Below are 18,474 nucleotides of genomic sequence, written 5' to 3'. Positions count from 1 at the left end.
AAAAACATCCCCGCAGCATGATGCTGCCACCACCATGCTTCACCGTAGGAGTGATGCCAGGTTTCCTCCAGACGTGACGCATGGCATTCAGGCCAAAGAGTTCAATCTTGGTTTCATCAGACCAGAGAATCTTGTTTCTCATTGTCTGAGTCCTTTATATGGCTTTTGGCAAACTCCAAGCTGGCTGCCATGTGCCTTTTACTGTGGTGTGACTTCCGTCTGGCCACTCTACCATAAAGGCCTGATTGGTGGAGTGCTGCAGAGATGCTTGTCCTTCTGGAAGGTTCTCCCATCTCCACAGAGGAACTCTGGAGCTCGTTCAGAGTTACCATTGGGATCTTGGTCACCTCCCAGACCAAGGCCCTTCTCCCCCGATTGCTCAGTTTGGCCGGGCGGCCAGCTCTAGGAAAAGTCTTTGTGGTTCCATACTTCTTCCATTTCAGAACGATGGAGGCCACTGTGTTCTTGGGGACCTTCATTGCTGCATAACTGTTTTGGTTCCCTTCCCCAGATCTGTGCCTCGACGCAATTCCTGTCTCGAAGCTCTACAGACAACTCCTTAGACATCATGGCTTTTATTCTGACATGCACTGGCAACTGTGGGACCTTATATCAACAGGTGTGTGCCTTTCCAAATCATGTCCAATCAATTGAATTTTCCACAAGTGGACTCCAATCAAGTTGTAGAAACATCTCAAGGGCGATCAAAGGAAACTGGATGCACCTGAGCTCAATTTTGAGTCTCGTAGCAAAGGGTCTGAATACTTATGTAAATAAGGTATTTCTGTTTTGTTTTTTTAATGTGCAAAAATGTGTGATTATGGTGTATTGTGTGTAGATTGCTGAGGGATTCTTTTTATTTAATCAATTTAAGAACAAGGCTGTAACCTGACAAAGGTTGGAAAAAGACTTGGGGTCTGAATACTTTCCAAAGGCACTGTATATACACACACCAGGTACTATATACTGTATATATACACACACCAGGTACTATATACTGTTAAATACACACACCAGGTACTATATACTGTATTTATACACACACCAGGTACTATATACTGTATATATACACACACCAGGTACTATATACTGTATATATACACACACCAGGTACTATATACTGTATATATACACACACCAGGTACTATATACTGTATATATACACACACCAGGTACTATATACTGTATATATACACACACCAGGTACTATATACTGTATATATACACACACCAGGTACTATATACTGTTTATATACACACACCGGGTACTATATACTGTATTTATATATATATATACACACCATGTACTATATACTGTATATATACACACCATATACGATATACTATATATATATATTGTACACTCCTTGTTGCAGGATTGGTAGTGAATAAAATTCTGCATTCATTAAAAAACACCTTGAAATACTCTAAGACTAGTTTTTAATTTCAAGTCTTTTTTTCTCAGTAAATGCAGGTATTTTCATTCTATCACATCGTGTAGTAACAATGAACCCTAAGAGATCGTCTTCATTCAAATAAATTAGTTGAGTTGAATTGACCATATCATTCCTTTCTTGTTTGTCACAGAAAGGGGCCGAGGCGTGAGTGTCCAGACTATGTAACGGGCGGCCCCAACAGTTGTCACTTTGACAGCAGCCACACATCCATCTGGACCATATACTGCATGAACGTGATGGCCATAACCTCCCACGGAGTGTTCAGCTCCAAGGACCACTGTCTGGACGTGGCTGATATAGGTATAGGGAGAGATAAATCACTGTCTGGGTGTGGCTGATGATATTGGTACAGGGTGATATAGTTCACTGTCTGGATGTGGCTGATATAGGTACAGGGTGATATAGACCACTGTCTGGATATTGATGATATAGGTACAGGGTGATAGTAACATGCGTTGTTTGAAGGAGACCAAGGCGCAGCGTAATGTATGGTCTTCATATATTTATTTAAATGAGAACCAGCAACAAAATAACAAAGTGAAACCAAAACGAACGTACCGTTCCGTAGGCTACAATAGCTGTACAAAAACAAGATCCCACAACATAGGTGGGAAAAAGGCTGGCGGCTCTGGCAGCTCCTGGCTGGCTGGCGGCTCTGGCAGCTCCTGGCTGACTGGCGGCTCTGACAGCTCCTGGCTGACTGACGACTCTGGCAGGTCCTGGCTGACTGACGGCTCTGGCAGCTCCTGGCTTACTGACGGCTCAGGACAGACTGGCGGCTCCAGCAGCTCCGGACAGACAGGAGACTCTATCAGCTCAGGACAGACGGGAGACTCTAGCAGCCCAGGACAGACGGGAGACTCTAGCAGCTCAGGACAGACGGGAGACTCTAGCAGCTCTGGACAGACGGGAGACTCTAGCAGCTCAGGACAGACGGAAGGCTCTGGCAGCGCTGGAGAGGAGGAAGGCTCTGGCAGCGCTGGACAGGCGGGAGACCCATAGGCAGAAGACGGAGAGACAGCCTGGTGCGGGGGCTGCCACCAGAGGGCTGGTGCGTGGAGGTGGCACTGGATAGACCGGACCGTGCAGGCGCACTGGAGCTCTTGAGCACCGAGCCTGCCCAGCCTTACCCGGTTGAATGCTCCCCGTAGCCCGACCAGTGCGGCGAGGTGGAATAGGCCGCACTGGGCTGTGCTGGCGAACCGGGGACATCATGCGTAAGGCTGTGTTCGCCGGCCCAAAGAGACGCACTGGAGACCAGATGCGTAGAGCCGGCTTCATGGTACCTGGCTCAGTGCCAACTCTAGCCCGGCCGATACAAGGAGCTGGAATGTACCGTACCGGGCTTTGCACCCGCACCGGGGACACCGTACGCTCCACAGCATAACACGGTGCCTGCCCGGTCCCTCTCTCTCTCCGGTAAGCACAGGGAGTTGGCGCAGGTCTCCTACCTGCCTTCGCCACTCTCCCCGTGTGCCTCCACCCCAAGACATTTTTTGGGCTGCCTCTCGGGCTTCCTTCCGCGCCGCCGTGCTGACTCCATTCGCCGGTATCCCTCCTCACACTGCTCCAGAGAATCCCAGGCGTGCTCCGGCACTCTCCTTGGGTCAACCGACCACCTGTCTATCTCCTCCCAAGTAGTAACATAGTCCAGATATCGTTGCCTCTCCTGCTGCTGCTGCCCGTTACCACGCCGCTTGGTCCTCTGTTGGTGGGTGTTTCTGTAACGGCAGATTTCCTCCTCTTCGTCAGCTCTTCCTCATTTCAACCCAGTCCAATGGGAGTTAGTCCCCTCCCAGCAGGGTATATCTGATCCCATCAGACACATTCGGTCCCCTTTACTTCTCCATTACCTCAGCATGTTGCTTGTTGTCTCTGTTGTCCCTCCACATCCTGTTTGCTGTTCATTGTGTATTCTCTCCTCCCCTGACTGCCAGCCTAGACCTTTTCCTTTCACCATCCTCCCATCTCATTGTTTCTCTATTTACGTTCTAGCTCTTCTTCACTCCCTGTGAAGCATACAACCATAACAAGCCCACGCCATGCAGTTTTCTTGTCTGTCTGTCTGTCTGTCTGTCTGTCTGTCTGCAGTGGAGACAGAGGCTCCGGTTAACTTGACCTACACCCTGTTGAACGAGACGGAGGAGGAAGCTGGCCGCACCGCCATGGTGTCCTGGGTTTACCCCAATCCCTCCCACATCCAGTACGGTTGGATCACCCTGGTCTTCGAGCTGCAGTACCGACGCATCGCCGAGACCAACAACTGGAAGGTAGAGAGAGAGAGAGGGGGGGGAGAGAGAGAGAGAGAGAGAGAGACGGAGAGGGACAGAGAGAGAGAGAGACGGAGAGGGACAGAGAGAGAGGGAGGGGTGTAGGTGCAGTGTTTATCATCACCATTTGAGGGTGTTAAGCGTGTGACGTGGGAAGCATGTCATGTGCATGATTGATTCTTTAAGAGGAAGATGTGCTTATTTCACAGTTAAACAGGGAGTTTGTCTGTTACCCACGTTACGACCGATGATCCTGCCTCTTTGTCAGATGAGAGAAGAGAAAGAATAGAAACAAACAACTATGGCTCCATGGTTTAGTCTGGCTGAACGCTGAAAGATCTTTTTTAAACAGTACCATATTATTTCAACAGTATCGGATTTTAAACTGTCACTTTAACCAGTATCTTTCTACTCTATCACCTTCTGGTACCTCTATCCCGTGTTGCTCAGTTGGTAGAGCATGGTGCTTGCAATGCCAGGGTTGTGGGTTTGATTCCCATGGGGGACCAGTATGAAAAATGTATGAAAATGTATGTACTCATTACTGTAAATTGCTCTGGATAAGAGCATCTGCTAAATGATGTATGTGTACTGTAACTGCTACTGACAGCTCACTATCGCCCCCTGTGTGTCTGCAGGTGAAGGGCTTGCTGAGAGAGCCTTGTCTGGAGCTGCTGGATCTGCCGGTAGGAGAGTACATTGTCAGGGTGAGATGCCGTTCCCGCAACAACGGCCTCTGGAGCAAGTGGAGCACCCCTCTCCTACTCTGTGTCCCAGTCAAATCTACCCCCGGTAGGGACTCTTAACTGTCTGATGATTCAGTTACTGTCTGCACCTACCCACAGTCAACTCCTAATTTGAAGCACTGTTATATGACCCATATTACAGTGTTGGCATACGGAATGATCTAGACGTGTGCTGTCTTTGTCCCTTACAGATAAGCTGCTGGCTCTGCTTTTGGTGACCGGTGTTGGGGTCATGTTGTTGCTAGTCATCGGCTTTGGAATTATCCTACAGGGCAAGAGGTAGGGAAGCACACACACACTTAAACAACAATGTAAACAATTATGTAAACATCAAATGCATGTTTGATTTCTTTCAAAGACTTCAGATACAGTGTTTTATTCATCACATAAAGGATGTAAAGGAGATAAATGTGTGCAGGAGTGATCTTGTATCGATATATAAACCCTTCTATATTAAACACACATGCTGTATAGGCTGTAATATCATGAAATATAAATGTAGAAAGTGTATTGATGGTTCTCTCTGATCCCTGTCTTTGGTGTAGGATAAAAGCATTCCTTCTGCCTCCAATTCCCAAACCACGCATCAGAGGCATCAATCCCATGCTTCTGAAGGTAAATACACACACACATACTCAAACACACACACGCACACGCACACACACACACACACACACACACACACACACACACACACACACACACACCAGCCTGGTGACTTATAACAACTCACTGTTCACTCAAGCTTCACTGAGTCATTTGTTGTTTTTGTTTTTTTTATCCATCAATCCCCTTCTTATCTTCTCTAACCCCTCCCCTTCCTATCCCCTATCTTCTCTAACCCCTCCCCTTCCTATCTTCTCTACCCCCTCCCGTTCCTATCTTCTCTTTCCCCTCCCCTTCCTATCTTCTCTGTCCCCTCCCCTTCCTATCTTCTCTGTCCCCTCCCCTTCCTATCTTCTCTTTCCCCTCCCCTTCCTATCTTCTCTGTCCCCTTCCCTTCCTATCTTCTCTATCCCCTCCCCTTCCTATCTTCTCTTTCCCCTCCCCTTCCTATCTTCTCTATCCCCTCCCCTTCCTATCTTCTCTATCCCCTCCCCTTCGTATCTTCTCTAACCCCTCCCCTTCCTATCTTCTCTATCCCCTCACCTTCATTTCTCCTTTTTTCCTCCCTCCTTTTCGTCTTTCTCCTTCCTCCTTCTCTCTCAGAAAGGGGGCTTTGATGAGATCAACCGTCACTTCATCTCCTTCCATGGCTATAAGCCCCCAAGCTACAGCGAGGAGGAGGTCTGGGACTCTGTCAGCATGGACGACAACCAGTCTCTCCAGGATCCCCCGGGGGCCCTAGCAGTCCAGAAGGAGGATTATGATATGGCCATCCACAGCCAACTACTGGTCCAGACCACCTCCAGCCACGCCCCTTATACTCCAGTCCCCGTCTCATACACCCCAGTCCCCGCCCCTTACTGTCAGGCTCCAGTGGAAGCCTTCCCGACCCCGTGGGAATGGCCAACAGCAAACCCCGACCAGCCAGAACTTCTGGTCTTCCCGGGCACTGACTACAGCATGATGGTGGATCCCACCCCTGTCCCGCCTTCGGACCAGCAGGCCCCACCCCCATCATCCACCCAGGGCTTCTACACGTGCGTGAACATGCTGGGTGACAACGGACAAGTGCATCTGGTGCCCTGCCTGCCCAACCACCTAAAACACAGCCCCTACGTACAGCTGGAGGAGGAGCTAGAGGAAGGAGGGCTGGAGAAGAGAAGCCAGTTAGATGACTACCTGGCTAAGAAGATGGAGGCAGTAGCCAACGGGAGTGCTCTGGGAGAGACAGTGGTAGAGACAGAGATGGAGACAGAGTGTGTGGAGCAGAGTGAAGTGGCTGTGCCCTTACTGCCTGGAACCACTGGCACACAGGGCAACATGGTGTGACCAGTTAGCACACACATTCACTCGCACACACACACACACACACACACACACACACACACACACACACACACACACACACACACACACACACACACACACACACACACACACACACACACAGCAACAGGAATTACTCCAGGCTAAAATGAGGATGTTAACTCATGGATGGACCTTTTTATATACCTCCTTAATATACTAACATAATGATGTGTTTTTGTGAGTGCACCGGCCTGGGACATGAGTCCTTTGTGTCTACCCCCCCCTCCCTTGCCTGCCAAATGACAGTGACACTGCTGGACAGACACTGCTGCCACCTCCATTCACTGCTGATATGGCAGGGACCATGTTCTGACTACATTCTCTCTGCGGGGAATCAGAGATGAAGCATTTGACTGTGAGGTTTTCTTTCAGAGCAGAGCCAAGGTCGGGATACAAGATGGATTCCTTTTGACGCAGAAAATCTGACAAGATGAAAAAAAAAAACTTGCAAAGTGTCTTGAACAATAACAATAGATTCTCTGTAGAACTACAACTGTTGTTGTGTGGACTGAGTCACTGAAAGGTCAATATACTCACCTGTTCTTCGGTCCAATCTTGTTAGAAAATAATGCCTGCGAACTCTCTTGTTGTTGGATGTAGAATTAATGACCAACCATTCTGTGAAAGACGCTTCGATTTTTAACAGTCAGGTTTTAGGGCTCTGTGAACTCATTTCATTGGATTTCGGTGAAAAGTTTGACGAATGCAAGAATAGCAGTTGTACTTCACTGAGACCAGGCATAGCCGTTCTGAGGCCCTGGCAGAAGTTAGCCTGCATTTAGAGAACAGTGGAGCACACCAAAGATCTGAACACCCAGACCAAGAGAGCAGTACACTTCTTCAAATATAAATGCAGAGAGAAATTATTGTAATTATTAGAATGAATGAATTACAGAGGAAATACTTTAATATATCAAATGCACTATTGACGAGAAATATAACGAGGCAATGTTATAATAATAATAATAATGATAACAGTAAAGTACACTTAGAAAGTGAACAGTCTGGGTTCAATCCATGAACTAAATCCCAGATTTAACTGTATGCTTCATACTCAGGAACTCAACCAAGCATACAGTAGTTAGTCAACCCAGTAAAGGTGCAATCTACTTTCAGTCCCGTGTGACGGCACAACCAAGCATACAGTAGTTAGTCAACCCAGTAAAGGTGCAATCTACTTTCAGTCCCGTGTGACGGCACAACCAAGCATACAGTAGTTAGTCAACCCAGTAAAGGTGCAATCTACTTTCAGTCCCGTGTGACGGCACAACCAAGCATACAGTAGTTAGTCAACCCAGTAAAGGTGCAATCTACTTTCAGTCCCGTGTGACGGCACAACCAAGCATACAGTAGTTAGTCAACCCAGTAAAGGTGCAATCTACTTTCAGTCCCGTGTGACGGCACAACCAAGCATACAGTAGTTAGTCAACCCAGTAAAGGTGTCAACCCAGTAAAGGTGCAATACTTTCAGTCCCGTGTGACGGCACAACCAAGCATACAGTAGTTAGTCAACCCAGTAAAGGTGCAATCTACTTTCAGTCCCCAGTAAAGGTGACGGCACAACCAAGCATACAGTAGGGAGTCAACCCAGTAAAGGTGCAATCTACTTTCAGTCCCGTGTAACGGCACAACCAAGCATACAGTAGTTAGTCAACCCAGTAAAGGTGCAATCTACTTTCAGTCCCGTGTGACGGCACAACCAAGCATACAGTAGTTAGTCAACCCAGTAAAGGTGCAATCTACTTTCAGTCCCGTGACGGCACAACCAAGCATACAGTAGTTAGTCAACCCAGTAAAGGTGCAATCTACTTTCATCCCGTGTGACGGCACAAACATACATACAGTTGGGAGTCAAAACTTGTTTTCCTTTTCTTGAAATTTTGGTCAGAAATGAAACTACAATTGCATAGTTAGTCAACATTTATAAAGGTGCAGCCTTCACTATCAGTCTACATGTGCTCTGATTATTAACCATGCTGGATTTGAAAGCAGTAGTTAGTCAACCCAGTAAAAAGGTGCAAAGAAAAGAGCTACTTTCAGTCCCGTGATTTTTACATAGACAAATGAGGCAAGCATACAGTAGTTAGTCAACCCAGTAAAGGTGCAATCTACTTTCAGTCCCGTGTGAAACAGTAGTTAGTCAACCCAGTAAAGGTGCACATGTGAATTTGAAAGATTTTTACATAACACTCTCTCAGAAAAAGAGAGGAGGCTAAAGAAAAGAGCTTCTTCTGAAGTTGATCTACTTTAAGTCCCTAATGTTATGACAGGAACAAACATACATACACTCAAAACTTGTTTTCCTTTTCTTGAAATTTTGGTCAGAAATGAAACTACAGATTGCATTTTTGGTAACATTTATAATTTTCGGTCTGTAAAACAGCCTTCACTATGCAGTGCTACATGTGCTCTGATTATTAACTACATGCTGGATTTGAAAGCACTTATTTACCAGAACATAACACTCTCTCAGGGGAGAAAAGAGAGGAGGCTAAAGAAAAGAGCACTGTGATCATTTGATTGATTTTTACATAGAAAATGATGCGACCAGAGTCTGAGGCCCTAGGGAGAAAACACATCTTCTGAAGTTGACAAACAATGGTTAAAGTGTCTAATGTTATGTACAGGAACAAGACATTTTCACCACACCCACATACTTGAGTAGATGTGTTTTTCACAGTGATTTCTTCATAAAATCTTCTTTGACAAGCTTTCCTGGTGAATAGGAGGGCATGTATTTAGAAAATGGAGACTTTTATAATGACAAAAGTAAGACACTCCCAGTTTCTAGGAAGATAACCTTGAAGGTGTGTGGATGGCAGTCTAATATTTTCAGAGGATTTTAACACTAAATATATGCATTGTTTTCTGAAAGAAACATGGAGAAACAAATAATATGCATCACCTGTGAAATAAACCAGTCTCAGAGCATTTGAAATGTCGGGGTTCAGTTTAATAACATCCCTGGGATGGACAGTTCATTAGCCATATAACACACTGGATAACGATGATAACACACACAGTACGAGATGATGCAACGATTAGCTTAAATACTCTGTACTAAAACACTGTGTTCCTATTACACTGGCCCTATGGATGGACCTTGGTTAGTCTGTTACACTGGCCCTATGGATGGACCTTGGTTAGTCTGTTACACTGGCCCTATGGATGGACCTTGGTTAGTCTGTTACACTGGCCCTATGGATGGACCTTGGTTAGTCTGTTACACTGGCCCTGTGGATGGACCTTGGTTAGTCTGAAACACTGGCCCTGTGGATGGACCTTGGTTAGTCTGTTACACTGGCCCTGTGGATGGACCTTGGTTAGTCTGTTACACTGGCCCTGTGGATGGACCTTGGTTAGTCTGTTACACTGGCCCTGTGGATGGACCTTGGTTAGTCTGTTACACTGGCCCTGTGGATGGACCTTGGTTAGTCTGTTACACTGGCCCTGTGGATGGACCTTGGTAAGTCTGTTACACTGGCCCTGTGGATGGACCTTGGTTAGTCTGTTACACTGGCCCTGTGGATGGACCTTGGTTAGTCTGAAACACTGGCCCTATGGATGGACCTTGGTTAGTCTGTTACACTGGCCCTGTGGATGGACCTTGGTTAGTCTGTTACACTGGCCCTGTGGATGGACCTTGGTTAGTCTGTTACACTGGCCCTGTGGATAGACCTTGGTTAGTCTGAAACACTGGCCCTATGGATGGACCTTGGTTAGTCTGAAACACTGGCCCTATGGATGGACCTTGGTTAGTCTGTTACACTGGCCCTGTGGATGGACCTTGGTTAGTCTGTTACACTGGCCCTGTGGATGGACCTTGGTTAGTCTGTTACACTGGCCCTGTGGATGGACCTTGGTTAGTCTGTTACACTAGCCCTGTTGATGGACCTTGGTTAGTCTGTTACACTGGCCCTGTGGATGGATCTTGGTTAGTCTGTTACACTGGCCCTGTGGATGGACCTTGGTGAGTCTGTTTTACGTGTTGGTACATTTTTAAGGTTTAAATGACAGATGTTTTTAATGTCTCTTTCTTGGTTTTTCTCGCTCCCCCCCTCTCTATGAAGTCAGGTGGTTTCTCTACCATCAGTAGTCCTGTACAGTGCTTTTCTCTGTGTTGTCATACTGTTCTGTTCACTGTTGTACTCTGCTGTGCCGCTTCAAGTGTGTGCCTTGACTTGACTGTGTGGAACTCTCCTGTCCTTATAATTGCTCACACTGGTAGACTGAAATTATATATTTTTCTTACGAGACACACACACACACACACACACGATAACACAGACAACAGCGGTATTTGTGAAGGCCATATAGGACACGTAGAAGCAGTCAGGTCAAATTGTTTCTATTCTGTACATTGGATATGTTGTGGTGGGTGAGTTATGTTGTTTGTTTTGGAAGCTATGTCCCCTGCTGCAAGATCTTTCCCATGCAGTGAATAAAGCCTACTGCTGACCTGTCTCCACTTCAGCCTCGTCCATTCTCCTGAACACTCTCACACACGGACACACCACTACCTCTGATCGACTCTGGCAGGAATTCCCTAGTAGCGAGTGTTGCACTTCACTGAAAGCTAAAATAGCCATCATCTATCACAGCTGGGATTCAAATATTTAAAGGGCAGATGCGATTCCATGTCATTATCCAATGAAAATGTCAGTGAAATGCCAACCTGTCGACAGAAAACTGTATGTGTGTCTCTCTCTGTATTTGTGTGTGTGTGCGTGTGTGTGTACTGTACCAGTCAAAAGTTTGGACACTTCTTTATTTTTACTAATTTCTACATTGTAGAATAATAGACATCAAAACTATGAAATAATACATATGGAATCATGTAGCAACCAAAAAAGTGTTAAACAAATCCAAATATATTTGAGATTCTACAAAGTAACCACCCTTAGCCTTGATGACAGCTTTGCACACTCTAGGCATTCTCTCAAACAGCTTTCATGAGGTAGTCACCTGGAATGAATTTGGTCTCCGTGAGGTTGTGGCCCATCTGCAGTGGGCCTGGGATCCTTACTTTTAAAGTTTCTTCAAGTGCAGTCGCAAAATACATCAATTGCTATGATGAAATTGGCTCTCATGTGGACTGCCACAGGAATGGAAGACCTGCTGCAGAGGATAAATTCCTTTGAGTTACCAGTCTCAGAAAATGCAGCCCAAATAAATGCTTCACAGAGTTCAAGGAACAGACACATCTCAACATCAACTGTTCAGAGAAGGCTGTGAATCAGGCCTTCATGGTCGAATTGCTGCAAAGAAACCACTACTAAAGGACACCAAAAGGTGAAGAGACTTGCTTGGGCTAAGAAACACGAGCAATGGACATTGGACCGCTGGAAATTTGTCCTTTGGTCTGATGAATCCAAATTTGAGATTTTTGGTTCCAACCGCTGTGTCTTTGTGAGATGCAGAGTACATGTGTGGTTCTCACCATGAAGCATGGTGAAGGAGGTGTGATGGTGTGGGGGTGCTTTGCAAGTGACACTCTGTGAATTATTTAGAATTCAAGGCACACTTAACCAGCATGGCTACCACAGCATTCTGCAGCGATATGCCATCCCATCTGGTTTGCGCTTACTGAGACTATAATTTGTTTTTCAACAGGACAATAACCCAAACACACCTCCAGGCTGTGTAAAAGCTATTTGACCAAGACGGAGAGTGATGGAGTGCTGCATCAGATGACCTGGCCTCCACAATCACCCGACCACAACCCAATTGAGATGGTGTGAGATTAGTTGGACCGCAGAGTGAGGGAAAAGCAGCCAACAAGTGCTCAGCATATGTGGGAACTCCTTCAAGACTGTTGGAAAAGGGGGTTCCGGTGACACAACTTAGGAAATGGCTGCCTAGTTTTTCACACTGCACATTGGTTGGGTATCCCCCCCCCCTAAATTCAAGTATTTACTCTGAGCATTGTAATAACTTACGCAAAATGGAAAGGGGAAAATAGGTTAAGGTCACGGAGCTACAACAACAGCCCGTAACAAGACAGCAGAAGATATAATCGTCGATGAACCCAAGATGGCTAATGCTAGCGCAAGTAAGATAGCAGCAGCAAAATAACCCTCATTTCGTGAGGTGATAAAGGAGGAATTGCGCGAGGCGCTCACAGGCTCACGAGAGGAACTTCGAGAAGATGTAAGAAAATAACTAAATGAGTTCAAGAAGGACATTAACCAGAAACTTGGAGAAAACAAAGAAGAACTTCACAGCATATCTACAAGAATGGGTGTTAGGAATTTTATGAATAATGACTAAACAATATCCCCATTTTAAATAGAACTGTAATTAAGTCAACTTATATTCTGTTTTATTATATCTGATTAACAATATGAATTCATGAGTGAGGGATTGTGGAGCCTGAAACAGGGGGTAATTACATTAAATAAATACCATTCCAGCCAGGTTGGAAAAGATTGGAAGTGTTGTTTTTTAAGTAAGCAGAAAGGGTAATTAACATATGGTTGAACCGACTCAACTTAGCTCTGGAATGTTCAGATAAAGCAGTATGTGTCTTCTTAGGTCTTCCATTAGCTGGAACTGTCTGCTGAATGGTGATGGATGAAAACTTCAGGAGGTTTATCTCGAATGAACTTTTGAACTGTTGGGAGAAAGAATATTTTATGACCTATGACATCATATTTTGTATATAAACTGTTGTTCGTGGTTACATGGCAGCGCGCTCCGAGAATAAATACTATTATCTATTTTTGATAAGACTGGTCTCTGTCTATTTTATACAAATAAGAATCTTACAAATTCTCATAAAATAGACTAAGTGAATTCAATTAATGAAAACATATTGGAATAATGACATTATACTAACAATTGCTCATTCGAGCCCGGATATCCAAGAGCTGCCTCTGTCGTCCAAAGGTAGTAGCCGAAAACCTTGCACGGGCGGGTCTAGTCCCATTATTTAAAGACCTGGCCTCTGAATTGAGGTTAAAGGTCTAAGGTCGACAGAGAAGGTGACGGAATCGAACCGGCATTGCTTTTCCCAGTCTACAGGACGACGGTAAATAGTCTTTATTCTCAAATTTGGGAGGAATGATGTAAGTTATCTTTGATTTGATGTTCTAAAAATGTTTAGAATTGATAAATAATAGGAGCTTCGCTATTCCAAACAGATGTGTTGGGTTACCTGTATGACCAATATACAAGGATTGTGTGTGACAGGTCTGAAATTACCTGTGGTAAGGTGCACTACCGTAAAAAAAATAAAACTTAATAAATCCTGGTTTTGCAAGCAGAAGGGTTATTAAGGGTGGGATATAGTACGTTTTGTTAGATAGGACGGTCGTTTTGTACAAATAGGATAGCCATTAATTCAAAAGACATACCTAAATAAAGTTTTAACCTAAGTAGTCTATCTGTTTATGGGAAGTAGTCTGACTATTAAAAGTAGCGGATAGATATACTAAAACAGGTGAGGATAAATTAGGATTGGTGAGAAGGCAGGGTAATCATAGGCGAACGGAATGACTGAACCTATTCAATCCTGAAAGAAATAATATCCAAAAGAGTGGGAGAGAAACTTAAAAATAGCGAAGTGAGATTGGTTTAACCAGGGATGTATGTCCCCTGGGTAATAACTGATAGATGTGGAAGTGAGATCTAATGTCCGATCATAGCAAAGCTATAGATAAGTTTCCAGGGAAGAGAATCATATAATTCCATACACATAGATTGTAACTAGGTAACGGTAAACAGCACATACATAGATCGTAGAAATACACACACATAGAAGGTAAAAAAAATAGAAAGGCATAGATAAGTGATTAAATACCATAGCTACTAGTAACGGCAAGGATTTAACTAGCAATGGGCAGTAAATCCTCAAAGGAGGTCCCGGAATTAACGGGAGATGAAAAATAATGCAGGGAAGAGATAAGAGGAACACTTATTTTGGCCCGACATGGAGGAGTAAGTTTAAAGAAGGAAATCAGCAAGGGAAAAATGATGTGCCTGTGAGATAGGTTCATTTGCAAGTCAAGAGTCATAAGGAACGATAATTCGCTCACGAGTGAGACCTAATAACCTAATAACTCAAGTCACAATAGTAAATATTCCTAAATTCTGATAGAGGAGAGCGAGATTAATGAGAATCCTTGCTGAGGAAAAACTTGGGCTTTTAAATTAGGGCTATTTTTGTTGTCTTGGTGCCGGAGTTACGAATACAGACAATTGTAAATCTTGCCTGCAACGCGAGAGGCCCGGGTTCAGTTCCCAGTAAGTGCTTTGACTAAAATCAGAGTTTTTGATTGTAATTAAACTAATTGTATGTTTTGCCGAGAAAAATATGGTCGCTAGTGTTTGTATAAGATATACATGGAACTTTTTTAATGGATTGTTTAGGTTAAATTAAGTGACTAATTTATTTAAAATGTAAAAAATAACAAAGTGGATTTTGAGGTAAGACGTCTGTTCACTAAATGATCTGTTTGAATAATGTATTGGGAATGGAGTCGTAATTAAAATGCGGTATCAAAGAAGAGACAGTTACTTAAATGTAATGAATTCTAAATAATAATGAAGAGAAAATTACGACAGATTTGTGCCCATCGAAATGTTCTTATAAATTTAGCGAATTGAGAGATGAGAGATATTGATTGATGTTGTAAGTTCTATTCAAGATCCAACAGATGTGATAAATTAGGTTTGGTTTATCGAACCCGTACTACTGCTGCTGCAGACAGCCAACAATAATTTGTCGCTGCGGCCTGGGAATGGACTCAGCGCCTGTTGATGACATCACTCACAAGGCACTTTTGTCGCCACGGCAATGAGGTGGTGACTGAGGGTGACAGAGAAAATTGTTTGTGTCATTTAGAAGGAAAATGCGTGCATTATTGCTTTGAGTCACTTTTCAGAATTTGATAAAAATTTGGAAATACATTTTTAAAAGTAACTGTATGTCGTCAGGGTAGTCAGAAAAGATGCTAATACTAGCAACAGATTCGCTAGGTGGGCATCATTGATTTGTGGCATTCATTGGACTATATTTGGCTGTAAGAAAGGGAGATCTGAATGTTTGAATTGTAAAAAACTGTGATAATGTATTCTAATGGTAATTGATTCTTGGTTTGTTTATTTGGTTACTGGTTATGGTAGATGTTAGGTGTTGATTTTACTTAATTAAACATTGTATTATCTGATGTATGAGTAGGATTCCTTCTTCCGGGACGGATGGAAGTTATCTTAAATATGTAAATTGAAGGAGCCATGGGAGAATACGTTTACATTTTTATTAAATACCTGGGATTAAATGACTGATTTCTTACACTGAGAAATGTACCATATTTGCGACAGAGGGAAAAAGTATTACATTTAGATAATAATGTTATCAGGTTAATTGTATCTAAGGGTAGCATGTTCACTTAAGTATAGATATACATTGACGTTAATTAAAACTTATGATTAATGATATGAGGTAAAGAGGAATTATCATTAGGTTTGGTTTATAGTTCACTTTAGAGTTTCTGAATCGATGTAGTATAGTGAATGCTAGTTTGGCGTTTTGTGTTTTTTCTGGGAGAATTGGAGTTTTATTGACTCTCTTTTGGATGTTTCCTGGGACTATAATCTTGGGGAGAGTTGGTGAGATTGAGGCCATTAACGACCAAATTGAAAAGGGCCTGGAAGTTTTTTTGTTTTTTTTCATTAAGGTTTGCAAATATACACACATAAAACATTTGTTAGGACTATTTGTTTTAGTGCAAAGGTATTTTAGAGGGGCACGCTCACATATGGAGTTTTATGCGTTTTAATTACACAAGTGATTTTTTTTTATTTTAAGGATAAAGGGTTCTTTAATATGTCTAATGTGGTATGGAACATGACTATAAAAGGGTGGTATGACCTTTGACCTTATCATGGCTATCTCTTGGGGTCTGATCAGCCTCAGGGGAGGGCCATTTGGATAATGAATTTGTGGTCATTTGGAATACTAGTTTTAAGGTAAAGTAATTATAAATTATATTCCTGATACACCATGAACCCCGAGAAGGCCAGAGGTTAATATTGACACATAGTTAGACAATGAGGATTTAGTATTAACCAAGCATAAGAGATCACTTGATCTGGAAAACAGGAAGTGAGAGTGGGATTGGGAAGGATGTCTCAGTGGAGTTCTATGCAGACCAAATGGGGCCTCTGACTCCTTGGCAGTTTAGGACTAAGAGCAGCCATTATGGAAGACATCTATGCAAGTCCCTGTGTAGTTCATGAAAACAGGTTATAGCTCACATCATGTGAGAGGGCTACATAAATCTACATACCCAGTATGGAAGAAGATGGAGTGTAGTGAAAGTAAGGGTTTCAGTTGATAACCTAGTGCATTCCAGGGATAGAGCAGATGATAGCTCTATAGTCAGCCAGAATACAAGCAGGGTCCCTGACAAAGCAGATACTGACCGTGGAGTTGTCCAGAGCCAAGAGCCGGTGTGGATAGTTCAGATGAAAGATCTTAAGGAAGTAATTGAGATGGAAACTGGTTATGGGGATTCTAACCTATGGTTAGAATGGATTCAGTATGAAGCAGATCAGTAGCGAAAGAAGAATGTTAGGCCTGCGTTGCGTTAATAACATATATTTGAACTAAGGATTAATGACACATTGACAACGGGGTGACAGAAGGGCATATCAAGGGGAGGATTCATGACATGCAAGCATGACCGATATAGTTTTCACTTGTAATTAACCGATGTGTATAAGCTACGAAATAGGCGCCCTTATTATTTTCGGTTCCACCAGGTCTTGTTTGTGACTACGGGGCAAGACAAGGCTGTAATCTTTCACCCACACCCTTCTCCTTGTACCTCGAACCATTGGCACAGGCATTAAGACAGGACCCAACTTTAGAGGGAGTAACAATAAGAGGCAGTGAACATAAAATATGCATGTATGCTGATGACGTTCTGTTATTCCTTAAAGACCCAGGCTCAAGTGTACCTGGATTGATGGATGTTTTATATACATGTGGAACATATTCAGAGTATGTGCTTAACGTACACAAGACCCAAGCCCTAGTATATAATTATACCCCACAGCAAGAGCAGGTATAACTTCCACTGGACCTTTTCATCCATTAAATATCTTGGAGTATATCTACCAAAAGATACACCCAAACTTTGACATGAATTACGATCACATCAACAAGAAAATATATGATGACCTAGACAGGTGGATTCACTTCTCTTAGATCTTAGTGGTAGAATTGAAACAATCAAAATGAACATCCTGCCGAGGTTACTGTATTTGTTCCAATCACTGCCCATAGAAATCCTGCCTAAACAGTTTAGGTATAAACGGATATCAAGGTTTATCTGGAACAGGAAGAGACCAAGAACTAGATATACAACCTTACAATTACCAAACAACTGTGGGGGTATGGCCTTACCAAACCTAAAAGATGATTATGTGTCAGCCCATTGAGACCTCTGGTGTGTTGGTGCAATTCAGAATACGAATCCAAATGGAAAGACATGGAGACTACGCTGACAGAGATACTCATACAGTCAGTTTAGGGAAATAAGGACATGGTAATAAAAATATACAGTAGACAAAATCAGTGGATGCATTTCTCTCTAATTAATTTCTTTGTACTTGGTTGAAATACCTGATAACTTACACAATAGAGAAAAGTACCTCTTGAAGGTCTTACTGGCATCCAGTAAAAAGACTATCACTAGGAAATGGCTACAAAAAAACCCTCCCACAGTGACACAATGGATAGACATTGTAAAAGAAAGACACCGCATGGAGCATATGACCTTTGAACACAAGAGGAGAGAGGTCAGGAATACTGGGAAAATGCATTTCGTACTTGAAAAAGGTCTAATTCAAAGATGTCAATTTAACTAATATGATGAAGGTATGACGTGCACTGTAACTGACAGATCTTTTTTGTTGTTCTTTTATTTTACTTTATTTGTACTTTCGTTGTGTTCCTACAATAAAAACAAAGTATATAACTTTTTTTAAGACTGTTGGAAAATCATTCCAGGTGAAGCT

General features: G+C 43.3%; 1 protein-coding gene across 4 annotated transcripts in view; it reads left to right on the top strand.

The window, feature by feature from the left end:
• LOC135543286 (prolactin receptor-like) overlaps positions 1-7,883 on the top strand; it is a 59,127-nt gene extending 51,244 nt beyond the window's left edge. For all 4 annotated transcript variants that reach the window (XM_064970440.1, XM_064970442.1, XM_064970439.1 and 1 more), the window contains 6 exons: positions 1,588-1,757; positions 3,549-3,727; positions 4,366-4,519; positions 4,665-4,752; positions 5,019-5,088; positions 5,683-7,883. In XM_064970440.1, the coding sequence (XP_064826512.1) occupies positions 1,588-1,757; positions 3,549-3,727; positions 4,366-4,519; positions 4,665-4,752; positions 5,019-5,088; positions 5,683-6,408 (1,387 nt within the window). In that variant the 3' untranslated portion in view covers positions 6,409-7,883. The remainder of the gene's footprint in view (positions 1-1,587; positions 1,758-3,548; positions 3,728-4,365; positions 4,520-4,664; positions 4,753-5,018; positions 5,089-5,682) is intronic.
• The last annotated feature ends 10,591 nt before the right edge of the window (positions 7,884-18,474 follow it).

The sequence above is a fragment of the Oncorhynchus masou genome, chromosome 7, assembly GCF_036934945.1.
Source record: "Oncorhynchus masou masou isolate Uvic2021 chromosome 7, UVic_Omas_1.1, whole genome shotgun sequence".
Lineage (NCBI taxonomy): Eukaryota > Metazoa > Chordata > Actinopteri > Salmoniformes > Salmonidae > Oncorhynchus > Oncorhynchus masou.
Note: the sequence above shows the minus strand (reverse complement) of the source record. Positions and strands in the feature narration are given on the sequence as shown.